Genomic DNA, 27,017 nt, shown 5'->3' with positions numbered 1-27,017 from the left:
CCATGATCAGGTCAGCCATGATCTTATTAAATGGCGGAGCAGGCTCGAGAGGCCAGGTGGCCTACTCCTGCTCCTATTTCTTACGTTCTTATTATTTCTCTGTTTGAAAAGTGAAGCTTTACCCCTGACTTCTAACACTCACAGAAAGGCATATGAACTGAATATGTATAAGCATGAAAATGGTCATTATTTAAATAATGTGCTGCTGCATTTATTCATTTTTTTAAATGTTTAATGGGTTGTGAAATTATGTGTCTCATATAACGTTTGATTCTCCAGCTGTTTTCCAACTGCAGCAAACGGTCAATTTACCAGACACTAATCAATAAAGCATCCAAGTGCTTTCAAAAAAGGAACAACAAAGTATGTGGGAATTCACGTGTGGATGAAGGAGAGCAGTGTGATCCTGGGCTTCTACATCTAAATGAGGACAAATGTTGCACTCCACAATGTCAACTCAAGATAGACAAAAATTGCAGGTAAACAGTTATTGTTTGATGTACAGTGATTTTGGAAGTATAAATAATATTTAATCCTTTGACTGGAAATTTAATCTGAATCCGTTGGTCTGCATGTCTCAGTTACATGCTGCATTTACCAACTGAATCCTTAGCGAGACAGATGAACATTTTACAAGCAGTCCCTCATAAATATATTGAAAATAAGCATGTATTTCAACCCTTTTAAGTAATGACTATTCTTTGCAGGCTTTGAAATAAAGATCTGTATATTTTCTATTCTAATTCCCTTTAATATTTTGAATTCTTGGTACTGTGGATTAGAATTAGATATGCTTGGGATAATCCTGAGCATTCAGTATCATTTTAAACAAAGGGTGTAAATACCTGTAGCACAAAATGAGAAATCTGCAAAATTACAAAATTCTTCAGTTTAAATAATTTTTAACACATTTTTAGGAAAGATTATCTTTGATTCAATCATTTTTTTGACATTTGTATGCAGTTAGGATTGTTTGGAGGTAGAATTTATTTCAATAATAACTATTTCCAAAGTGACAAGAACAGTCCATGCTGCAAGGATTGTCAATTTGAAAAGGCTGGAAAGAAGTGTCAGGAAGCAATCAATGCGACATGCAAAGGAGAATCCACTTGTACTGGTGAGTGGGAGCGGAAAGCTGTGTGTAAGTAACATTTAAAGGGAGGTCCATAATAGGATGACAATACTTTTAAGAGATTTCATAAAGCTTCATCAAGCATCTCAACCCATTACTAAGACTGCAGGGGCCAGCAAAAATGAAGATAAAGGAAACCCAAGATGTGGCTGTGAATCTGCAGGCAAGGTCTGAGCAGTCCAGCACATGACCTTCTGTTTAGCTGCTGAAGTGGAGTTGGTGCTTGCAATGAATATTGCCCTCTGTGCTACTCAATGACACCATCCCCAGAGGTCAGCATTGCAACATGCCTGTAATGAGTTGTTGCCAAAGTTCAGACCACAGCTGATTGCTGCTGTCATTGAATGTGTCAGCAATGTGCTGCTTGATAATTGTTGGTGTCCTTGCAGCACTGAAAAAACCATTTTGCCGGGAACTGCAGAAATGGATAAGACTGATCAGGCAACTCTGGCTCTTGATCACCCTAGCTTGACTTATTTCATGTAGTGCTACTGAAAGAATGATGTGCTGTGATCCAATATTACAGTTAGTCATGTATTCACATATCTGTGCCATCTAGGCTGTTGTTCCAACTACTTGGAGAATAGCCACCTCTACCCCAGCACTAATCATCTGCCAAAGTGAGAAATGTTCACCTCGCTCTGCAGATGCTAGTGTGCCTGGCAAGCCTTCATATGTCATCCTCCTTTTCCAAAGATGTAACTCAGTGAGATTCCCTTTGGTGCGAGTAATGATGTTGTAGAAAAAACATAATTTCCAACAATTTGCATAAAGGCTATGAAACGTATCTGCCAGAAGGAAAAAAGTAAATGATTCAATGGTTAAAATACCCTTTCTATGACCTCCAGGATAGTGACTGCTGCTTAGTAAGCCTGGAAATGGCCTACCTGTCAGGAAATGAATGCAGGATGGACATGCCACCAAATTAATGTTAAAATGACGCACACACCTGTTTGAGGTGGGCACTTCTATGGTTGGTGGACCTGCCCACCTGAACATGCGTCAGGAGACAAACCTGGCACATTTCCAGTTGGGAAAGGGCTACCACTTGTTATCTGAATGCCAGATTACTGTCCAAAAATCATGAGTTAATGTCAGGAGAATCTTGGCTGTGTCCAAAGTAATTTTAGATGATTAATCTGAAAATGGATAGCTTACTGACAAGCTGATCATGACTGAACTGTTGCAATTGTTTTCTCAGCTACAATATTTATTTTTAAATTGTTCCAAGCTTCCTTAAAATTGGATCATCTTCTCTACTGTTGTATTTCAAACTGTAATACAATCTCTTATTGATAGGGACTGACCAGTTTTGTCCTGCTCCTGATAATGCTGCAGATGAGACAATCTGTGTGGACATGGGAAAGTGTTCAAATGGGGAATGCATCCCTTTCTGTGAGGCAGAGAGAGGTCTCAAGTCATGTGCTTGCAATGGTGAGTGAGGAGCTTCATTTTTATAGTGATTTCTGTAGGTTCTGATGATTTATACAGGCCTTGTCTAAACAAAACTGCTGGTATACATAGACTCTTTCCTGCAGATAATATTGACATGTTTAGTATAGTATATGAGGCAAAATTTGAATCTACTTCAATTTTACCAGTTTGTTTTAAGATTTATTTTATTGCCTGGTCACCACTTGCCATTTCCCATGACAACAGGGACATGATTTGCTCAATTCCTCTACCAGTGCTGCTGTAGGTGGTGATGTTTCTCTCTCTCTGGTGAAATCCATGATCTCACTCTGTACCTCTCCATGTAAAGCAAGCATCTGTAACTCACAGCATAGAGAGTTGAATATGTTAATATGTCTCCTCTCACTCTGGCACAGTGAACTACCTCATGGCACTGACGTGAGCAGAGAGGATTGAGGGATATGGTGTATTGGAAACATTGGATGGGAGAATTCCAATGGAGGCAGGATTGTTGGCCAATCGATCAAACTTGTTTCTAAAATTTCTAAAAGTAGTGGAGTACTGCTGCTGCTTGTGGAAACCAACTCTAACATAGTCACTGCCTTCTGAAGAGGAAGGGTAAGGGGACAATCTGAGGGAAGATTAGAGGAGAAAGAGAGTTGGATTCTTGAGTGAACATTTAGAATGTCTGCTGAATACCCGAATGTTATTTTTAAACGTGCATCTTCTACGTGGGATTACATTCTCACCTGGCTATTTGCAGTATTTTACTATAACTATATGTTGAATTAATACATATTATAATATTTTAAATGATTTTATCATATTTAGAAACGGATGATTCCTGCAAAGTTTGCTGCAGAGATAGTGGAATTTGCAGTCCATATATAGATCAAAACAAACAATTTCTGTATCTGCGCAAAGGGAAACCCTGCACTGTTGGATTCTGTGATGGACATGTAAGTGGTAACTTTTACTGCTGAGTGATTAGGTAGTATGTGTATCCACGGTTTACTAAGGACTTGTAGTTATTTTATTGAACAAGAACACTATTTTACTAAAAAAAGTTTACTTAACTCCGTAACATTTTTGCATCTTTTCTGACCCAGATTATTTCTGCTGTCCTATCTTAAATCTGTCTTGTGGGTGAGTCACAGCTCCTGAAACCTTGGAGTCTTAATATTTAAGTAAGCTCTTGGTACCATGCTCTGGTAAATGAACTGCAAACCATGTTTAGTAATTGCTTTTAGGTATTGGACTATTTTAGTGTTTCATATAATCCCACTTTCCATCTTTGGCCCAGAGCATCATAGCAAGCCTTGTTTAAAATTTAAAATAACACATTTATTAAACAAATAATGAACAAGTGACTAATCTTAACAGTGATAAAAATGGTTCTATATTCACAATAGAAGTCTTTTATCCAACTCATTGGTTTGGCTCAGTAATAAAACAGTGCAATTTTAAGAGATAAATTACGATTTTGTAAACAACTCCTTAATACACACAGTACTTCTCTTTCAGGAGTATAAATCTGTCTCTTCTGAGATTTTCTAACTATTTCTTGCATGGCTCATCTGAGATTTTTAAATTGTCTGTTCTCATGGAGATTTTCCAACTGCCTGCCACTGATCAGAAACACTTTTTTAGATGTTTCTTTTATATAAATTTTTCCAGAGAGAATTCTCGGGGCATCCTGGATTTTAATTAGCTGTCTCCTCAAATTCAAAAAGAAACTGGTTCAGTCTACATTTGACTAACAATCATTAAGGGGACAAATTTAGTCGCCACCCATTTCTCGGCGGCTCCTGGGCGGCACCTACCTTTTTGCCGCCGGGTCCTGTTGGGAGCTATTTTTGGCTCCATTGTGTGGGCGTCAGCGTCAGTCACCGAGCAGGAGTGAGCGGCTGGCGTCATCAATGTGCTGCAGTTGGAGGCCTCTCCACTCAGGGATCTTCGGAGGGCCTCCAATGTGCGTGCGCGAGACTTAGCGATTTTTTAATTGTAGTTTTTGTCTTCCGCCGTGTCATCATTTTGGGGCTGTTTGAGGCTGATTGCTGTACTGCACATGCGGATAAAGGCACACCACCTAATTCCACCTGAGTGTGTGAGAGGAGAGGATAGAGTTGGCATTTGAGAGGCTGCGGCGAGGAGAGAGGAGGAGGAGGCTGCGGCGAGGAGAGAGGAGGAGGCTGTGAGGGAGGAGGAGAGGAGGCTGCGGCGAGAGGAGGAGGAGGAGGCTGCAGCGAGGAGAGAGGAGGCGGCTGTGGCGAGAGAGGAGGAGGCTGTGAGGGAGGAGAGAGGAGGAGGAGGCTGCGGCAGAGAGAGGAGGAGGCTGCGGCGAGGAGAGAGGAGGAGGCTGCGGCAGAGAGAGGAGGAGGCTGCGGCAGAGAGAGGAGGAGGCTGCGGCGAGGAGAGGAGGAGGCTGCGGCGGAGAGGAGGAGAGGAGGCTGCGGCGAGGAGAGAGGAGGAGGCTGCGGCGAGGAGAGAGGAGGAGGCTGCGGCAGAGAGAGGAGGAGGCTGCGGCGAGGAGAGAGGAGGAGGCTGCGGCAGAGAGGAGGAGGCTGCGGCGAGGAGAGAGGAGGAGGCTGCGGCAGAGAGGAGGAGGCTGCGGCGAGGAGAGGAGGAGGCTGCGGCAGAGAGAGGAGGAGGCTGCGGCGAGGAGGAGGCTGCGGCAGAGAGGAGGAGAGGAGGCTGCGGCGAGAGGAGGAGGAGGAGGCTGCAGCGAGGAGAGAGGAGGCGGCTGCGGCGAGAGAGGAGGAGGCTGTGAGGGAGGAGAGAGGAGGAGGAGGCTGCGGCAGAGAGAGGAGGAGGCTGCGGCGAGGAGGAGGTGGCGGCGGAGAGGAGGCTGCGGCGGAGAGGAGGCTGCTGTGGCAGAGAGGAGGAGAGGAGGCTGCGGCGAGGAGAGAGGAGGAGGTGGCGGCGGAGAGGAGGAGGAGGAGGCTGCGAGGAGGAGGTTGCGGCGGAGAGGAGGAGGAGGCTGCAGCGAGGAGGAGGTTGCGGCGGAGAGGAGGAGGAGGCTGCAGCGAGGAGGAGGTTGCGGCGGAGAGGAGGAGGAGGCTGCGGCGAGGAGAGAGGAGGAGAGGAGGCTACGGCGAGGAGAGAGGAGGGTGCGGAGGAGAGGAGGCTGCGGCGGCGGAGAGGAGGAGGAGGCTGCGGCGGAGAGGAGGCTGTGGAGAGGAGGCTGCGGCGAGGAGAGAGGAGGAGGCTGCGGCGAGGAGGAGAGGAGGCGGCGGCGAGGAGGTGGCTGCGGCGAGGAGGAGAGGAGGCTGCGGCGAGGAGAGAGGAGGAGGCTGCGGCGAGGAGGAGAGGAGGCTGCGGCGGCGAGAGAGGAGGAGGCTGCAGCGAGGAGGAGGCTGCGGCGGAGAGGAGGCGGCGAGGAGAGAGGAGGAGGCTGCAGCGAGGAGGAGGCTGCGGCGGAGAGGAGGCGGCGAGGAGAGAGGAGGAGGCTGCAGCGAGGAGGAGGCTGCGGCGGAGAGGAGGCGGCGAGGAGAGAGGAGGAGGCTGCGGCGAGGCAGTCGAAGAAATTGACACACAAACTGTTGATCAGCCATTCATTTCACCATTGACGATCAGCAATGAAAACTGGCAAAACCAGGCCCAGTGCTCCATGGTTTAATGAGCAGAAATTGAAGGAGCTCATGATGGAGGTGGAGCGCAGGTACAAAGACCTCACCCGGGGTGGTTGTGGCAAGCCTCCATCACCCTGAGCCATGAAGAAGAGGAGAGAGAGAGAGGAGGGAGAAGGACCTGGCTTTGAGCCCCTTGAGCTCCAGGAGCAGGAACAGGATGATAGCAGCCTTCTGCCATGTGAGCCAGGTGTTAGCAGAACCTCATCATCGGCCCCGGAGTTCCTGGGGTTTGAAACAGACTCCACACTGGCAAGCTCAACCAAGCGCGGAGGCCGTGGCGCAAAGGCAAGCAAGGTGCCAGAACCCACCAGGAGCGAGCATCCAGCTGAGGATTCACCATCCTCTCTGCAATTCTGGAGATGGTCCAGCTATCACTGACAAGTGTGCAGATAGGTCGCGATATGCTCCAGACCATGACTGGGATAGCTGCCAGCATGACCACCTTCACCCAGCAGCATGATGACAAGATGGACCGGCTCATCACTGTGTTGGAGCGCACAACCGAGACTGTTGAGACGATGAGGCAAGAAATGACTTCTGGATGCGCAGTTTAAGCCCCTGACCCCACACCCTCAAGGCAGACCGATCCGGAGGAGCAAGTGATCCCAGCGACTTCGGCCGCGCCCCCTGCCTTCGCACATATCTACACAATCTCGTCAACCAGGGGCAGGGGAGCGGGACACCGTGGTGTAGGTGGGGCAAGGAAGAGGAGCTTGGGCATCGCTTTGGGTGGGGGGGGAGGGGGGGGGAGGTGGTTTTGCTGGGTAGAGGGGTGAGTGTTGGTGGTGTAAATCTTTGTAAATGTAATAATGTTGTGTAACCTTTGATATTGTGCACTTGTAAATACACTCACATTGTTGACCCTCTCTTGGTGAGTGTCTGATTTTAACTTCATGTGTGGTGCCTTGTGAGAAACATACATCTGTCCCTCAGGTCATCTGCTTTATCAGGAATATCTTCCCGCCCACATATGACTGCACTGTATAATGGTCATCGCAACACGCTTTATGTGCTGTGAGGGTTATTCGATGTGTCAGATTACTTATATCTCTCAGAATAGACATGTCCGTCACCACAACAAGGCACACTGGGTACAGGTCTTTAGTGATGAATCAGAACAGATTTTATGAAATAGTTTCCTTGCAGTACAAAGAAAGACACATTAACAAGGCGATAGTGACAGTCTAGTCGTTGAAACCTCAATGGTAGGCCACTGAGTCACCACGGCGCTTGTCTCTTGCTATGTTCTATTGACCGTAGTCCTTCCTCAGTTTGGTCTGTAATCGCACTGCCCCTAAAGTCGAATAGCTGTAACTTTATACTCTTTTCCTCCCATACAATTGTTGCCAGAGTCTGCAGCTGTCTCGGGCTTACAATAGATCATTCTAACCCTAACCCCCTCACCCTCTGTGATATGTAGTGTTTCCCTGAGAACTTCTTGAAGGACTGTCACAGAATTAATTAATCAGCTTGGATGGACACATTGTGACTTCACTTATTCATAATTATTTTGCCTTCGCCATTGGGCTTCTCAATGAAGGTCTTTCAGCAAGGTCAAAGAAAAAAGTTTCCATCAGCCTAGATACATTTCAGTGGCTTTTATCACATCCAAATTAAAGATGACCATCAGCAATAAAGTAAAGCAACATCCACCAAACTTTTATCCAGCAGTCCCACCATAGCGGCGATGTGCAGCGCTGCAGCACTCTGAGCCCTTCTCCCTGCCGTCCGACTCACAACCAGGCCAGACCTGCTTTTTGTGAGTGGTCCTTCTGGCGGGCGGCAGGTCGATCTGAGGCCAGCATCCCTCACCAAAATGGCCGATTTGCAGCATCCAGCATGACGTCACACCGGCAGATCCCTCCACGACCTATCAAGCGGCGGGTGGAACCTGGACAGCAGATTGGCGGTTGCGGAGGAATTGTCCAGGAAACACACATTTCCAGCGGATCCTCGGCGGCTGCAGGCGCAACCTGCACCAAATTCGGCCCCTAAGTCTCTGTACATTTGAAGATTTACAATTTTTTCAACCCTGTTGGGTAGATCATAACAACAGACCTCATAATAGTGTATCAGGAAGGCCTGGTTCAAGACCCTGGCTCTGGCTGGCTGTTAAACACCCCACATGACTTGTATTTTTTATAAAGAACTAGCCCCTAAATCAAAACCTAGAGAAGGCAATGCCACTTTTATCATACTCTTGATTGGTGTAAGGGTACATTTAATTTTGATTTCTTTTGTTGCTCTTTCCCATTTCTTCCTCTTATTTCCTGGAACTACAACATAGGGAAAATGTGAGATTTTTGTAGATTTTCCCTGTCCTTTGCAGGTATTGCCTTTGTCATCTCTTGGTTCCATCATGGACCAGCTGCAGACAGTTTTTCCATCTGCGTCTAACCTTCTGGCTTTCAGTGGTTAAACTGCAAGCAAAGGTGGATTTTTAAAAAAATTCTTAAGATGTAGGTAACACTGGCAAGGCAGTATTTATTGCCCAGACTGAGTAAAAGTGGCATGTTTGATTCCTGAAGGAGCAGTTGGGCTTTTTGACAAGATATGTTCAGTTCAATTTTGCAACTTGCCATGATGGGATTTGAACACTCAATCTCTGGGTTGCCAGTCCAGTACAATAATTACCAGACTGCCATAACCGTTATGGAGTTTTCTTTTGATATTGTAGGTAATATATTTGAACCGGTCATTTTATTTACATTAAATTTGTTTTGCAGAAAATGCCCTAGGTTCCTTTTCTTTAAGTTCTTGATCCTTTCTTGCCGTAAGTTTAAATGGTGACTTAGTCTAGCACTGTGATTGGAGCTTGTGCTCTTTACTGATGCTATTTTTTTGGAACTCACAAAAACAACTTTTACTTAGCGTAATAGTTTCAATGACCGTGTATACTATTTTTGGTGTATAGAGAAACAAGATAAGTTTTTGTGAAATAGTATTGGCTGTGAAGGAGGGAGAAAATTCAAGCTTTCAGCATAAGGTCATGGGGTATTTGTGGAGAAATGAAACATTTGAAATCTCATGGTGGTATTAAATGCTAACATCCCTCCTCCCATTAGCTAAGCTGATTAAGTAGAAGCACAGTGAGTATTGGAACTGGGACCTTTCTGGTATGTAAGAGTCATACATAGAAAGATCCCAGTTTCAATACTCTGTGCTTAGTTAGTTGACCTCTGCGGTGACAGCACCACAACTATTGGACTTCATGGCCTTGATTAAGGGGAGCAACAGTTTCCCAGGATTCCTGCTTCTGATCCGTATCCAGCAACCCTTTCAGTATATGTGTGTGGATGCCTATAATCAGGAAAGCATGGGCCTGGATTGTGAGGACTACTGTAGTCAAATAGGCAACAAGTGTCAACAGACTATGTGTAAAGAATGGGCACTTAGCAAAGGAACTGAAAGTACCCATGAAACCGTACAACTCTTTTTTTTAATTAACCTGCTCAGGACCATCCTTATAGCAGATTATGTTTCATAAACAGTCTATCCATTGTACATTATTTTGCATGTCCAATAACTAGGAAAATGCTTCATTAGTTCTGTAAATGTTGCATTAAGATTGCAATATTTACTTAAGTATTCTTGCATTTGCACAATATTTGTAGTGATGCCTGCCATAGTTACAGTAATTGAATTACTGAGATGCAAATTAGAAGTGGCCAAGAGGTTTTCCTTTAAAACCAATAACTCTCAAAATGATGATTTTGAATATTTTGCCCAAAGTGGAGATAGGATTGATATATTTTTGATTGCAGTGCTCAATTAAACTTCATTCCTCTTTTAAATAAGCAATGTAATCCCTCCCCCAAAAAATTGCTAACTGAGTTTTAACATTTTTAAACCCAACAAAACATTTAAAAATGCTTAAATTTCACTAAACTTGACTTAACTTCCTTTCATCAGCTTTAGTTATTTCCCTTGTGATTAAATATCAATGAAACAACTGTTTAAAGAAATTAATCCTAATCCCTTTCCTCACTCTTAAATTTTAATTTGATGATCCCTTGCCATTGACTCTCCAATCAAAGCAATAGTCTCTTCCTACTCACCCTATCCAAACCACTTGTAATTTTAAAAACTCCTTTAATTTTTCTCTTTGCCTTCTCTGCTCCAACGGAAATAGCCCCAGAGAAAATGCTGCATTTTTTTTTGGAGTTACTGTCCAGATTAACATGGTACTATTCAAAGAGTTTAGAGTTTTCCCAGTGTCTTGGTCAACATTCAACTCTGAACCATTGTCACCAACACAGGCTAATTGGTCAGTTATATCAGGAGTCAAATCTGAAACAAGCTCCAAAGTTATATTATAATAAAAACAGAAAATGCTGGACATGCTTAGCAGGCCAGGCAGCACCGAGAGAGAAACAGAGTTAATGTTTCAGGTCGATTACTTTTTGAAAAGAACTGGTAAAGGTTTTAAGCAAGTACAGAGGCAGGAGTAATTAAATGACAAAAGGGATGATGGTGCAAGGCAACAATGGATAGTAATGGAACCAGTAAAAAATCAAAAGAGGAGTAAATGGCAACAGCAGAACTATTACCAGCACCAGCTGTCCAAAAAAATGGGAGCAAAATTATACTGTCACTTCCACATCAATGTGCACCTGAAACAGCTGTGCATTGACCTAATGGTCAAAATATAGCTGTACGCTGAGATCTATTGTTAGGTCACAATATTAATGACTTTTTTTTCCTCTATGTTTGCTTCTACAGGGTAAATGTGAAAAGCAAGTACAGGATGTCATAGAACGATTCTGGGATTTCATTGAGAAATTGGATATCAATACTTTTGGTAAGGAGGAAAGCAGGTTGGGGGCAGGGGGCTCCGAGGCGGTGCAGACCTTGCCAATTTTAACGGCAGGGCCTGATCTGCATGCGAGGCCTTGGTTTTCCGCCTGCAGTCAGCCAGTTGGAGAGACTGGCTCTAGACTGCACAGAGGAGGGAATGATCGGATGGGGGCCGGTGCCAGCCTCTGGATGGTGGGAGGGGGGAGTCGAGAGAAGATCACTCAGATTGTGAAACAGGGGTTGGGGAGAGAGAATATTGCCGACAGTGAGGGACCGGAGCGGGCTGGGTTGGTCGAGAAAATCGTGGATATCAAGCGACTGGTGGAGGGGAGATTGTGCTAGCCTTGGGATGGTCGTGGCGGGGGCTCCAGGAATGCGATCGGTGGCCTCGTGAGAGGGTCACCAATCACGGGGATTGGGCGAGGAAGGTGTAAAGCCACTTATCTCCCGGATGCAGCAATACTGCCATGTTTTACGAAGTGTGTGAAACCCGTCCACGTGCAGTTAAAAGCAAAATGGTGATTACCAAAAAAAGAGGCTTCCAGCCTCATTGTAATATTTAAATTAGCATTCCGCCTCCTGGCAGCAGGTTGGCTGCCCGCCTCCGACCTGCTTCCAGTGCTGCCTCTGTTAAAACTGGAAGTGAGCGGATTGGAGGCGGGGTCAGGTTGGGAATCCGATTTTTAACAATTTAACTACTTCCACACTCCAAATCCATTTGTTTATTGTGTTAAAATCCCTCCACCCCCCCCCCCCACCTAGCCTCACCCACAGAATTTATATTCTCCCACATTCTTTTATCCTCCCCACAAAAACTTAATAGAAATTGTCCTGCTCAGTAAGTTGAATTTGACTAGTTGAACAGTGTTTCTAAACTTTGTCTGCATTTTTAAACTAGTTGGCTTTAGATGAAGTAAAATGACCTACAAAATGTAGTTGTGTTTTGATAAAGCTAAATTATAGAATGAGTTATGCCATGTTGACATTCTATACCCGATTTTCCCAAGAATAGTTGACAAACCTTATTGATGAGTTAAATGATGACCATCTTGAATTTTTTGTCGAGTAACTTTTTCACATGTTTGTGCCTGTTAATTAGGTCCATGAAAATCTGAGATGGTGTCTGCTAGTTACAAGATTACTGTTTACATGATCACGCTCACAGAATGGCGATATATTGGAAATCTTTCTGTTCAGTGGGCTGGTGGTAGAGCACATTGCTTTATTAACACACTACGGGGTAGAAATTGCCCCCCCACCCGAAACGAGGTCGCCTCTTGAGCAAAATTCCGCTCTTTGTTGTTTTTTAAAATTCAGATCCGTAAGTCGCTCTTAATGGAGGCGGTGACCACACGAGAGGGGTGGATACGGGGCAGTGGCAACACCTGAGGGGCGAAAGTTTCGAGTGACCGCCGCGATGACATCATCATGGTGCACGGCTCTTCCCTTCACTTAAAAGGGAGAGCCTTCGTGATTATAAAACTTTGGTCCACTGGGCCACCAGGGAGGGTTTTGGCCAGGCCAGCAGCCTTGCATTCAAGAGGGGGTGCTAGGCTGCCTGTTGACGGCCTGTCCAAACCTGGGGGCATAATTATCGGCCGACAAAAAGAAAATGGCGGACAGTGGCAGTGCATCCTCCCCTTTAAGGGAAGCCGCACCGCCGTTGCAAAAGGTCACGGCCTCACAGAACCCCCGGGAAAAAACAGGTTTTGGCCAGGCGAGCCGAAGATTTTCGGAGGGGAATGTCACCGTTGGGGTGCTAGATCGGCGGTGAGCACGATGGTGATGCACTTAAGACAGATCGGCAGAGCGGAGCAGTACGGGGGGATCGGGGCACTGCCAGGAAACCTCAGGAGGGCAATTGGGCTATCAGCGGCCATTCCACAAAGTCAGCAGCCATTCCACTCCGCAGCGTTGCCGCTGATTTGCGGTGGTAACAGGCCTTGAGAGGGGCAATTTCAAACCCTACATGTTTACAATGTTGTATTGGTGCTGTTCATCAAAAGAAAATCAGAGGAACATTGTGTATTCGTCAAGTGATTTCTAACTATGTAGTTATCTGATGGATTAAATCAATTAAGAGTAGAGTAACAATTTTTAAAATTGAAATGCAAGAACTATCAGAATTTTGATCTTGTGAAGATTATTGTAGTTGTAACGAACCCAGTAGTTGTAATATTTCCGACATGCTACTGAGCGCCTGCACCCCAAAATGCCTCATTGTGTAAATGCAACTTGTGTGTAGTTCTGAGAGGTACAGACGAGAATGGCTCCAAGTTCAATTTGTGTTCTGTGCTGAATTAGCTGATCTCAACCAGTGCGTCAATGGTAGTTTGCCTTTGGATCCTAGAGTTTTTAGACCCAGACCGAAGGGTAGTAAAGACTTTTCTTGGCCCCATCACTTCGAGTATTTGATTTGTTTCATGCAAAAGTGATCTGGAGTTGGACACTGCTTTGGGTTGAGTTGCCTGTCCATTTTCCTCAATTTTTTTGCAAATTTCATCCTCCCAATTGTTTGGTGGGCTGCAACAGGGAATTATAATAGGACCTAGGAGAGCCATCACTTATGGTGTTTACATAGTTTTGTGAAACACATTTAAGCTTCATTAATGCCTTTTCCATAGTTGATTGTAAAGATCTTTCAGCAGATGCATGGTGAAGCACAATGTATGCTACGATTTATGACACTGAACTTATCAGAATATGACATCAGAATTATATATTATATTGTATACGTTGAGATAAAAAAGAAAGTTGCCTATAACTGGATTTGTATATTAGAGGAATTGTTATATTAGTAACTAGGCAACAAATGAAACTTGGTAAAAAATGTCCTTATCAAAATTAAAAATGCTAATACTGCTACTTCCTTACAGGAAAATTCCTAGCAGATAATATTGTTGGGTCCGTTATCGTATTCTCTCTGGTGTTTTGGATTCCCCTCAGTATTCTCGTCCATTGTGTGGTAAGAAAGACGCATACATTTCTTAGCATAATAAATCATAATTTTTGTGATCATACTTATTTGGGAGCTTTAGATACAAATAATGCATAATGTTATATGGCTCAGTTTTTTATGACATATCCTTTAAAGAGGCCGGGGTGTTCAAAATTGAAAAGTTTTGATAAGGTATGTCAGAAAAAAAGGGAGACATTACAAGGGATTTTTTTAATATAGAGAATGTTGTTGAGATGGGGAATATCCCACCAGAAAGAGTGATGGATTGATCCTTTTAAAGGGAAATTGGATAAATACAAGGATGAAAACTAAAGTTGAGGCCCATGGAATTGAAGACAAATTATTGACCTAGTTAGGAAATGAGCTGAGGGACAGGAGACCGAGAGTATGCATAATGGGCAGGTGCTCTAATTGGCAGGATATAACTGGTGGTGTCCTGCAGAGGATGTGTTGGGGCCTCAACTATTCACCATATTTATTAACTACTTAGATGATGGGATAGAAAGCCACATATCCAAATTTGCCAATGACACAAAGATAGGCGGCATTGTAAGCTGTGCAGATGGAAGCATAAAATTACAAAGAGATATTAATAGATTAAGCGAATGGGCAAAACTGTGGCAAATGGATTTCATTGTAGGCAAATGTAAGGTCATCCATTTTGGATCTAAAAAGGATAGAACAGGCTACTTTCTAAATGGTGAAAAGCTAATAACAGTGAAGGTTCAAAGAGACTTAGGGGTTCAGGTACATAGATCTTTAAAATTTCATGAACAGGTATAGAAAATGGAATGCTGTCCTTCAGATCTATGGTCTAGAATACAAAGGGGTAGAAGTCATGATTCAGCTATACAAACCCCTGGTTAAACTACACCTGGAGTACTGTGAGCAGCACTACACCATAGGAAGGATATATTGGCCTTGGAGGGAATGCAGCGTAGGTTTACCAGAATTAAATCCGGATTTCAAGGGTTAGATTATGAGGAGAGATTGCATAAACTAGGGTTGTATTCTATGATTTATAAGGTTAAGGGGTGATTTGATTGAAGTTTTCAAGATGTTAAGGGGAATAGATAGGATAGTTAGAGAGAAACTATTTCCGCTGGTTGGTGAGTCTAGGACTAGGGGGCATAGTCTCAAAATTAAAGCCAGACCTTTCTGGAGTGAAATTAGGAAACACTTCTAGACACAAAGGGCCCAAGTTTTGGGCCGCGCCGACCTGGACGCCCGTTTTTCGCGCCACAAAGTGCGCCTAAAAAAAACTTCCAGATTCTCCGGCTCCCTGCTGGTCCTCTGGCCCTCGGCGCGGCGCAGCAGGAGCTGTAGGGGGCAGAGCCAGGTCCCTGCGCTGAAAACAGTGCCGGGACCTCTGCACATGCGTGGTACAGTGGGCGCGCATGTGCAGTAGCTCCAGGCGCCCAAAACTGTGTGGGAGGGGCCCGAAGCACGCAGCCCCTAGCCCTGGCCCAATGGCCTCACTGGGGCTGCGTGGATAAGGCTCCTCCCACGCCCGGCTCCTCCCACGCCCAGCTCCTGCTTCCTCCCGACCCGACTACCGGACCCGACCCGACTCCCGCCCCCCCCATCTCACCCCCCGACCCGACCTTCTCCCCCCCCCACCCCCCCCCTCCCTGACCGACCTCCGCTCCCGACTGATCTCCCACCCCCCCCCCCCCCCCCCACCCCGACCAATCTCCGCTCCCGACCCCCCCGGACCCCAGACCCGACGCCACCTACCTGTCAATCCGGTAAGTCTAAGCTCGAAGTCTTGGGCCCGGCCCTTTCAGCCTCCCTCTCCTTTCTTTCCCTCCCTCTCTCCCTTCTCTCCCTTCTCTCCCTTCTCTCCCCCCTCCCTTCTCTCCCCCCCTCCCTCCTCCTACCTCTCCTCCCCCACTCCCCCCCCCTCCCCTCCCTCCTTTCTCACCCCCCCCCCCTCACTCCCTTCTCACGCCCCCTCCCTTTTCACCCCCCTCTCTTCTCATCCCCCCCCCCTCCCACCCATCTCCCCCACTACACCCCCTCTTCCCCACTCCACCACCCATCCTCCCCCTCCCCTCCACCCCTCGCTGTCAGAAACACAGACACTGATAGACAGAGAGTGAGAGACACACACAGACAGAGAGATAGAGACACACTGGGGGGACCGTCCCAGCACGCTGTTGGAGGGCTCCCGGTGCTGCAGTCGGTAAGTAGAAAATGTTTTATTTATTGATTTAAAAAAAAATTATTTCTTATTAATTTTTGTTTGATTTTATTGGTTGATTTATTGATGTTTTTATCATTTATTATTGATGATGCCTCTTTATTTGTAAAACTGAAGTGTTTAATGTTTGTAAACTTCCCTTTAAACCTCCCCCCCACCCCCCCCCCCCCATTCCCTACGCCTGATTTGTAACCTACGCCTGATTTTCTAAAGTGTAGACAAGGTTTTTTCGAGCGTACAAAAATCTTCACTTACTCCATTCTAAGTTAGTTTGGAGTAAGTTTTCACTGCCGAAACTTTGAAAACAGGCGTAAGTGGCCGGACACGCCCCCTTTTGAAAAAAAAAATTCTGTTCCAAAGTGAAACTGTTCTAACTGACTAGAACTGGAGCAAACTAAATGCCGAGAATTTGAATTTCTAAGATACTCCGTTCTACACCAGTTGCTCCAAAAAATCAGGAGCCCGAGCTTCAAGCAAATTCAAGGCTTAGCATGAGAAAGGCACCAGCGAACACAGCCAGCTACTTCACAATATATTCCACAAATTCAAAAGCATCCCCCCCCGCCAGACCTATGCCTCGACATCCTAAACCCTCCTAGAACACATCTTCACTCTCCGTTTGGTGTTAAAATGGAATATGAAAAGCATATAAGCTATATTTCAGGGTTGAGACTTAGGTTGCCTTTCATAGGAGACAAATGAAGACAGCTGTGGAAGCTGTTGCCTCATCAAGCAGAATCCATTCAAAATAATACTGCACCCTTTCAATCAAATGTTAGAGAGGCTGTGGCCAGGAACTCCAAGGAAATAATGAATTAGAATAGGGCCATGTGATAAGCCTTGATTTCTGCACGGAGAGTACACTGGGAGCAGGAAGGGGTATTTGTAGTTTAGAAGTAATGTTAGGAATGTTCAGAGGTGCATGTGATAAAATAGATAGGGTTGTGATGGAGAGACTGAAGGCTAAAAGTGAAAGGGGATCACTCATCAGACAAAAGATTTTTCTTGTATCCTGTCCAGGAGAGCAAGAGAGGTGTTAAAATTGCAGGAACAGTATTCTAGTCTTGGATTAACTTGGGGATTATAAGCTACTAGTTGTTATGGGGTAAAGAAAGCATTTGGCATGAAAGAGGAAACTAGGTTTCTTGGAGATAGCTTTAGCATTAGCAGGTGTAGGAGCATCATTTAAGGTCAGAAGGAGGGAGCTGTGAAAGAAACTGGGTGGCAGCTGCTGGACATGAGACAGAAAGAACCTCTGATAAACTGAAAGAATGAAGTTCATTGCTGTAACTCTGCAACATAATATAAATTAGCATGGTACATTTTATTTTATAAACTATTGTTAAATGTCTACATCAAGTGTATTCACTTTCAAAAAATCCCGGTGTCTGATAAAGATTTCAAGTTGGAATGCCTGATTAATGTGAATGAAATAGACATTGAAGCAGAATTCCACCAAATTTTATAGATGTTGTCTTACTCCTTCTCCTGTAGATATATTCTCCGTAACAAACCTTGCTCACGAAATAATTCCATTAACTTTCCTGTCGTCATTCTAAATGTGTTTTTAATTTGTACTAAAATTACCCTTACTTGTGCAGAATTTTGTTACTATACCTCATGTTTAATTCATAATAATGTAAAGTTACTGTTCACATCAAACACTTTAGTCAGTGGCATCATTTAGAAATTGAAGGAATTCTTCAAATGGAAATATCATTACTCTATAAACCAGCAAAACACTGCAGATACTGGAAATCTGAAACTAAAACCGAAAATGCTGGAAACAATCAGCAAAGTCAGGCAGCATCTGTTAAGAGAACAGATGAGTGAATGTTTTTGGTGTAAACCCATCATCAGAACTGGCTGACTTGAATGTTTCCAGCATTTTCACTTTTTGCTGCATCATAACTATACTTGTGCAACAAATGTTATCTTTATTTGCAAAGCTAAAACTTTATTGTCTTGTTACTCTCTTTGTTGAACTTTTTGTTAATCTTTAGATGAGTGGAGTTCCAGTTAAGAGTATATTTAAAGAGATCTTCGATTGCCAAATGTTTCTCCATACATGGACAATAGCTGCAACACATTGCTATTGCGCTGTAACTAGATGCCTCTTATACTCTTAGTAAAAGGTTCCAGTACTGTATTTACAATACGGAACAGTTTGTACATGCAGCAAAAACGACTCGTAACAGCGTTATGCCTAAATGCTTACCAGTTATTCTGTGTGGAGGGGGAAAGTGATATTTTTTGAACATGGTGTGGAAGTTTAGTCTGTAGCAAGGGAGCACAGTGGAAAATTAACAAATTAACTTTTATTTCCATCTTTTCAGGATAAGAAACTAGACCAGCAGTATGAGGAGAGCACAAAAACGTTCTTCCCTCCCAGTGTACGTATAGTAGAAATTTGCTTATGATGGGTTCAATTCTGGCAGCCAAATCTTTGTATGTGAAATATACTGTAGAGTTGTTTTTATATTTATTGATAGACGTTTGAAAAGATGCTTTGTTCTGGAACATTTTTATTCAGTACAGAATGATCAAACTTGTATTTTAATAACTCGGGATGTCCCAAAATACTATACAGCCAGTTAATTACTTTTATTTTGTAGGCAAAGGTAGCAGCCAATTTTCATACAGTAAGGTCATACGAACATCAATGGTTTGAATGGCCAAATAAACTGCTTTTGGTAGTTAGTTGATAAATGTTGGGCAGGACATTGGGGCAACTGCCTGCTCTTTGAATAGTGCCATGGGATCAATTACATTCACCTGAAAAGGCAGACAAAAGATGGCACTTTCGACGTGTGTGCTCAAGTTCTGGAGTGGGACTTGAACTCTCAACCTTTTTGAAGACTACCATTGAGCCAAGGCTGACAACACTGACACAATCTCTGGGCACTATGCATTAAACTGGGCTAGAGTTGGAGGTCAGTCATGCAAATTACAGTTGGTGAATTTGGGGTTGGATTTGTTTTAATTCTGTCCTTGCCAAAGCCACTGTTCTCGCATATATAAAATGGCCTGTAAACAACTGCATGAAGGAACATCAGGAGATAATGATTTACAAAATACGCTTGATGTTATGTCACTTTAATAGCCTGTTAACGGGGTTCTAGTGGTCTTTAAAACTGGGACATTTCAGGAATATGAATCAGAATAGGCTGAATTTACCCATACTCCTCAGGACTAACCAGACATTACTAAGCTAATAATTTTCTGTGCAGTTACAATGTTACATAGGGCTAATTCAGCCAATAACAATTTGTATTTATATAGTGCCTTTAATGTAGTAAAATGTTCTAAGGCGCTTCACAGGAGCGTTATTAAATACAATTTGACACCAAGCCACATAGAAATATTAGGACAGGTGACCAAAAGCTTGATCAAAGAGGTAGATTTTAAGGAGTGTCTTAATGGAGGAGATGGTAGCACTGGCCAGTTGCTATCTGAAGCCTGACTCCACCTCCTTCCAAGCACGCAAAAATGCTGACTGCTGGAGATAGTGCTGTGAAGTGGCGAACAACACCGCCCTTCTCACAGCCACTTCATGCAGCACGACCTGCACTTCAGTAGGCCTCGAATAGGGGGCATTCACTTTAATTGGCTGTATCCCTATAAGTTGACCACAGAAAACATTTCACTTTGGGTCGTGTAACACCTGCATTACACCTCTTGGCTATAAACTGTGCACACATCGGAAAATCTAGCTTATTGTCTCAAGAAAATCTGTCTTGAATGGAGTTGCTCTTTCTCCGCTGTATTGTATAAAAAACCTTTTTATTATTCTGGTCATTGGCAGATATTTTGTATCATACACCAGAAGTTCAGAATTAACATTTATCAAATTTGCTCAAAAGTTTTTTTTTCTTGCAGTTCCTGTAGTTATTTGAAGGTTCAGTAAGTCTACAAGTATGTTATATTACCTATTGGAGGTCATTTACCGATTTTCACATTCTTTTAAAGAATTCCACCTCTGCACACAAAGCTCTCCTAACCATTGAGCTGGCATCACTTGGAGATGGTCTTGGTCTCAAAGTTGATATCTCAATGCTGCCTCTTATAAGCAAATAAATAACTGGGCCCTGGAACAAGATTTTGTATGCAGCGGAATCACTTAACCATCCAACTTGCAATGATTTCACCCCCCCCCCCCCACCTCCTTCTTTCCTGAAGTCACTGACTTAATGCTGGGGTAGTTTCACCTTCCAGTAGCTCCTGCAAGTGCTCAGTATTCATGTGAGTCTTGACAGTGTCAACAGGTTATTCAGAGGTAGTGGGGGTATTACAACAAATCTGATCCATACCTATTGTGGCCTATTGTCCACACATGCACGTTCCAGCAGGAGTTACAGAATAGTGACAGGATGGAAACTGCTGCTGACACCACCTCTTTTTCTCTTCGCCCCCCCGGCATCCTTGCAGAGAGTGCTGTTGCCAGTAGTAACCATCTCTACTGACGAGCACTCTGATCAATAATTCAGCACAAACAAGAGATCAAACGACCCCTTCTGGGTTGCGCAGGGCATGTAGCTACAGTCAAGGGACCAGGACCCAAGCTTATTTTGAGTCTTTTCCTCTGTGAGATGAAGACAATTAATATTTGTAAGTAAATAACGCTTCTCTCAAAGAATAAGAAACTTCACATATACAGTCAAAGTCAAAGTGACTGGATCCAAATTTTGCAAAAATGTATGCAAATAATTCTGATAACGTATCTACCATTACTTACCTTTGGTACTTAAGATTTATGTCTTAAAGAATCCTATCTGTTTATCAGGGTGAAGGATGTCATTGTTGAGAAAATGTTGTTTTTTTCACTTTGTATTTGCATCAAACACTGGCACCTGGTGCATTTCAGAGCATCGTCTAGAGTGGCCCAATCACTTCTCATCCTAGCCTTGTAATATATTACTTTCCTGTTTCCCATTAAAGGCACCCTTGCAGCCTTTCTGAATAGATATGATTGATTAGGCTCATTTCTGGTTAGTTTTGTGTTGTACTTTTTAATTCAGTGGAAGCTAGATTCAGATTGCTCAGTGTTTCATTTTGAACCATAAATAGGGCTATCTACTGCTATTAGTTTTCTCTGGATTTGAATTTTGGTCCCAGCAATGAGTGAAATGTTCAATTGTGCCCTTACAATGATTTGTCAATACAAATTATGTGACTCAAAATAACCTGTGATGTATGTTGTAATCAAGCATACTATGAATACGGAATTTATTTTGTTGACATGAGAACTGCTTTCCCAAGAGACCAAGCAATTTAAATGAAAAATAAAACCAGCAGCTGTAACCATAGTAATTGCACAGACTTCCCCATAGCCTTCTGATGCGTCAGTACAAAATGCAGTTTTCTGATACTAACTGAAAACCTTATAAAGCCAAACAAACCTACCCACCAAGAGCCATGTTCTAATATTGAGCATGCATACACACTTCACTTAGTCACTCGTGAATTACTTGGTCCCCTTCACTTAGGGAATGGATGCTACATCAAGTTACACACAAAGCATTCAATAAGGGGATATTTTGAAAATGTTATTTGAGATGTCCCTGATCCAGGACTGAGATGCTGCGCAATGTTGTTGGGACTTAGAGATGTAGAATTGCAGGTCTTTTAGTATATCTGCCACATTCAAGTTGAGACAACTGTGACACTGTAAACCTGTAATCATAGGGTTGTGAAGTAAACACCACAAACTCTGTTTGCTGATGTATGTACTTTCCATTCCCTTTTAAAGATATTAGACGGTATGACTACCGTAAGTGTAAGTATAGCTCTTGGGTGATGGTGACATTTTTGGCAGTACAAGGTACAAGGTCCTCAGCTACCTCTGTTCTAGGATATTTTTGTCGACACACTGTTTTGTGAAATTTAATTGTTTTTAACTATTTACTGCAGAACGCCGAGATGTTTAGTAGCCTAGAGTCCGCCTCAGTCCGCATAGTGAAGCCTTTTTCTCAGTCTACAAGCCGTTTTCAACAACCACCGCCACCACCACCACCAGTGACCGTACCTACAATGGTGGTGCCAACAAAAACTGATCATTATCGGATGGACACTATACAGGAAGATCCCAGTGTTGACTCTCTAATTGGTGAGGGTGGGTTAGACGAGGACCCTTTTCCAAATAGTAGCCAATCAGCAAAATCCTTTGAAGATTTAACAGGGCACTCTGTCAACAGGAGCGACAAGGCATCTGTGTTTAAATTGCAGCGACAAACCCGAGTCGACAGTAAGGAGACTGAGTGCTGATGTTCTTTGGTCAGATTTAAAGGCATTTTTTTTTTTTAAAGGAATTATTTATCATATGGCTTCTCTATGATTTTTGTTACAAGTAAAGTTAAATCCATTTATGTGTAAAGTTGATGTGGGATAATTCCCAATATATGCAGTATTTTTAAAGAACGATTGTTAATTTGTTCCTGACTTGCAACTCCTGCAACTGGCCCTGACGTACACAAACCTGGTTCTGAGCACATGGCCCCTTTTTAAAAAAAATAAATGCATTTGGGCCAATCGTGACTAATTGCAAATAACTGGATTCAATTGTAGTTAAAGATTGGTACTTTTTACAACACATATCTGTACATAGCCATCAGATCTTGTATGTAAGTATTACTTTTTCTTTTTTTTTATTCATAAAAGTTTCCAAAAAAACAACTATGGTTAGTTGCATTACTCTATTTGAAAGCACTGATATGCAAATTGCTGCCTCATCACATTTACATCTAATATTCAGTGATTTTTTTTTGTATCGGTACTTGCAAGCAGTGTGGACAGATTACTGCTGCAATTTTGGTGATGATTAAAGCCTTTTGTGATTTCTTTTGTAAATATAAAAATTTGGGAGAACTATTGTGACTGCATTGTACTTTAATAAAGCATTTGGATTTTTAATTGGTTTGTCTCTTTTACCAAAATACTTCAAATATCTGGAAGAAATTCTAACTGTGATATAAATATAGAAAGCAATGATTACAAGCAATACTTAGTATGCACACTGCCCCTTCCATTTCAGTGCAAAAATACTTTCAAATTAGTGTTGAATTGCAAGCTTGATTTTGTTTGCAACTCCCCCAGAAATCTGCAATGCAGTGTCACAATCAGAGAGACTATGGCCCCGATATTAAGGAGGGAGCGGGAAGGGTACTGGCGTTATTTTATTCAAGGCCTATGCATGCTGTTAGGGAAAGGATTGGCTAATGGCACATTTGGAGCAAATTGACCATAGAACACGGTTTCTCCATGTGTCGGACACCTGGCCAACCAAAAAAAAGGTGGTGTGGTGTACCCACAGGGCTGCGATCACACCGCTCCTGGGTAGATATCGGGTAGATACCAGCTCTTTTTCCCCCTTGGGTTAAATTGTTGAACTGACATCATGGAGTGTTGTTTCAGTACCTCTCACACACTGTATTGGAAAGTTTTTTTGTTTGTGAATGATGAGCGGGATATGACAGGGACACAGGCAACAGGATGTTGCAGAAGCAGTTAGATTTGATAAGAGAACTTTGCATAGCAGTGAGGCCCAGATAATATAGGCAACAGAGCAAATTATTTTTAATTTGTTAAATTAGCATCACTGTTTATTATGAAAATTTAATGTTACAGATATTATTCATATCTCTAGTCCCCTCGTCTCCCATTACTGAGAGTAGAGGGTAGTATTTTGAATCTCAAAGCATTCATCCAAATAATAGATTTTAAAATGTTAAACTGTCTCTCCCCATCAAGGAAAACAGCTTAGTGAGAAAGTAGTCTACTCGAGCCCTGCTTGCATTTTCTAGCTGGTATTTAACCTTTTAACTGTGTTTGAATAGAACAATATCCAGGGTGGTGATTCTCACAGCATAATGATAGCTGTTTGAAGCCTATCCTATAAACGAAGAATTCTGCTCTACATGCCACCTGACAGCAGGTGTAGGTCCTGTACTGGACACTTTTGGCAGAGACTTTGGTACAACAACAACTTGTATTTACATAGCTCCAGCCTCGCGCTCCAAACTGCTCCTCTGACTGTCCCATGAAGTCGGGCTTTTTTGATTTGCCCACAGCAAGAGCGCGAGGCTAGAACTGTGGGCAAATCAAAAAAAGCTAGCCACAACGTGGAGGTTGGAAACGGCGAGGTCCGGAGGTCGGAAGCGGAGAGGATGGTCGGATCCCAGAGGTGGAACAGCATGGACAAGACCAAGGGAAGGCGCAGCACAGGCCAATAGCGAGGCTGAGGTTGTGAGGCTCACATTGCATACTATGAATTCCACATAGAGAGGAGTCCTGTGGGAAGGAGGACAGTAGGGGTATGTTTGAGTTTGTGTGTCTGTATTGACACATGCGATGGGGTCTGGTCTCCAGTTGTCTTGGATCCCTTTACCAAGATCTTGCTCCATCAAGCCCATGTGGTGGCTGCTGTGCAACGGCCACCCCACGTTAAAAGAATTCACACACAGGCATCTTCCACCGTTTAAAATTAGTTCATCAGTCACCTGAGTACTCATTTTTAACGTGGAAGCAAGTCATCCTCGACCCCAAGGGACCGCCTATGATGATGATTTTATATAGAGTCTTTAACGTATTAAAACGTCCCAAGCACTTCAGTGTTATCAAACATAATTTCACATGAGATATTCGGGTGGATAACCAAAAGCTTGGACAAAGGTAATTCCAGAGCTTAGGGCCTTGGCAGCTGAAGGCACGGCCGCCAATTGCGGAGCAATTAAAATCGGGGATGCTCAAGAGCCCAGAATTGGAGGAGTGCAGATATCTCGGAGGGTTGAAGGGCTGGATGAGATTTGAGAGATAGGAAGGGGCAAGGCCATGGAGGGATTTGAAAACTAGGATGAGAATTTTAAAATCAAGGCGTACATTAGTAGCTCGGCAAGATTGCCCAAAAGAAACACAGTCAATCTTATGCTGGCTCTTTAGTCTGTTTAGTAGCACAAGAAAATTATCTGCTTTCTTTATTTCTTTAGCTCTTCTGGAAGAATCCCTCTCTCGGTCCAGCAGGCTGCTGCTTTGACTACTGCCAGCCTGGTTGTTGAGGGCGCTGTTGCGCCTCTAAAGTGGCAGGCTACCCTTCCCAATTATAGAAATGACCCCATCCCCTTCACCCTACCCTCCAAAAAAGCTTTGTGACAGGGTTAATAAACTGGCAGCTGGTACTGTGTAGCTTGTAACGATTCCTGTGTAGTCAATCTTCATGAAAAAACATAACATCAGTAGCTGAGTTAGTGTTGGAGGAACTGGAATTCATTTGTCTGGTATCTCTCAAAGGTGCATCAGTTGCATAAATGATATACCTGTCTCATACGATACGTGCATTACTGTCACTCATCATAGACTATGTTTTGTGGTTTCTAAGTTCAGTGAGCGTGTCAAAAATTCATTTTCCAATGTGTTGAAACCCTGTGTGTGGTTGAATTACACCAGTAGACTGGCTTCGGGGTTTATGTGATCTATGCTTTTCCAGTGTGGCAGGATCATCGGCAGGCTTTTTTCTTTTCTAGCAGAGGCCACAAATGGGTTTAAAGAGACTGATTTCCTTCTGATAAATGCAGTCCATCCGACAGATAAGAGGAAATGTCCTGTATTGCATTTAAAAAATGGATCTTCAAAGTTATGCAGTTCAACTGATGTGCTGGATACATAAGATTTATTCATTCACAGATGAGACATTTTAAAATGACTGTAGTCACAGGAGTCATTGCACCTGTGAGACAATGCAAGTTGAATTTAGGCAATTTTATGTTGCGTGTACTGTGCCAGGAATGCAGTGCACAAGCACCACGATCCATCTTTTTCTTTTGCACTGTGCCTCTGGCTTCTACTGGACTGGTTGGCAGCCAAATGGAATAAAGACCTGTGTTGTGCACAGCCTTAGATGGCAATTCTCAGCGAAAATTCAGGTCCTGGCAGCTATCAGAGGCTGAAGTCCGGCTCATATTGCTCAAGTGCCATTGCTGACACACGCCAGTGAAATAAGTTGCAGCACTGTTTCAGGCTTTTATACAAAGTGTACTCTTATATAATGGAATTTATTTTAACTGCCATAAGCTTACTTTAAAAAAATATCTCCCATTTGGAAACTGCAGGAGTAATTACTACATTCTTACTCCTAGTTGCTCTTCCCCTTCCCCCCCCAAAAAAAAATTATGTAAAGAACTAAAACTCTTGTAGAACCCTAAGTAATGGACTTGCTGAGTGTATCACAAATCCATTTCATGCTTTTATGGAAATCTTGGCTCATGTCCCACTATTTTCATCCAATAAATGGTGACCTTTTCCATACAAGTTATTTGTAATAACTTGGGGCCATGGAAAAACATTTTATTGTAACTGAAAGATGCATAGAGATTCTTCTATATAAATTGTACAAAAGTGAAACAAAAAATGGGTCTTGAGAGAAGGAGCGGCAGGGATTGTGGATGCATTGGTTGTAATTTACCAAAATTCCCTAGATTCTGGGACGGTCCCAGCAGAGATTGGAAAAATGCAAATGTAACGCCTCTATTTCAAAAAGGAGGCAGACAAAAAGCAGGAAACTAATGACCAGTTAGCCTAACATCTGTGGTTGGGAAGATGTTGGAGTCCATTATCAATGAAGCAGTAGTAGAACATTTGGAAAATCAAAATTCGGTCAGGCAGAGTCAGCATGGATTTACGAAGGGGAAGTCATGTTTGACAAATTTGCTGGAGTTCTTCGAGGCTGTAACGAACAGGGTGGATAAAGGGGAACCAGTGGTTGTGTATTTGGGCTTCCAGAAGGCATTTGACAAGGTGCCACATAAAAGGTTATTGCTCAAGATAAAAGTTCACGGGTTGGGGGTAATATATTAGAATCGATAGAGGATTGGTAACTGAGAACAGAGAGTC

The 27,017-nt window shown here is 43.3% G+C and overlaps 2 protein-coding genes across 5 annotated transcripts in view; one reads left to right on the top strand and one right to left on the bottom strand.

The window, feature by feature from the left end:
• LOC139267129 (disintegrin and metalloproteinase domain-containing protein 17-like) overlaps positions 1-23,045 on the top strand; it is an 85,709-nt gene extending 62,664 nt beyond the window's left edge. For all 4 annotated transcript variants that reach the window (XM_070884969.1, XM_070884968.1, XM_070884971.1 and 1 more), the window contains 8 exons: positions 280-479; positions 1,014-1,117; positions 2,432-2,566; positions 3,377-3,504; positions 10,900-10,978; positions 13,851-13,939; positions 18,473-18,529; positions 22,047-23,045. In XM_070884969.1, the coding sequence (XP_070741070.1) occupies positions 280-479; positions 1,014-1,117; positions 2,432-2,566; positions 3,377-3,504; positions 10,900-10,978; positions 13,851-13,939; positions 18,473-18,529; positions 22,047-22,400 (1,146 nt within the window). In that variant the 3' untranslated portion in view covers positions 22,401-23,045. The remainder of the gene's footprint in view (positions 1-279; positions 480-1,013; positions 1,118-2,431; positions 2,567-3,376; positions 3,505-10,899; positions 10,979-13,850; positions 13,940-18,472; positions 18,530-22,046) is intronic.
• Positions 23,046-25,565: 2,520 nt separating this feature from the next.
• The window catches only part of iah1 (isoamyl acetate hydrolyzing esterase 1 (putative)), a 32,272-nt gene continuing 30,820 nt past the window's right edge, over positions 25,566-27,017 (bottom strand). Inside the window, 2 exon segments of the mRNA XM_070884181.1 lie at positions 25,566-25,639; positions 25,642-25,729. Coding sequence (XP_070740282.1) covers positions 25,566-25,639; positions 25,642-25,729 — 162 coding nt within the window.

This window comes from Pristiophorus japonicus, chromosome 7 (genome assembly GCF_044704955.1).
Source record: "Pristiophorus japonicus isolate sPriJap1 chromosome 7, sPriJap1.hap1, whole genome shotgun sequence".
Lineage (NCBI taxonomy): Eukaryota > Metazoa > Chordata > Chondrichthyes > Pristiophoridae > Pristiophorus > Pristiophorus japonicus.
Note: the sequence above shows the minus strand (reverse complement) of the source record. Positions and strands in the feature narration are given on the sequence as shown.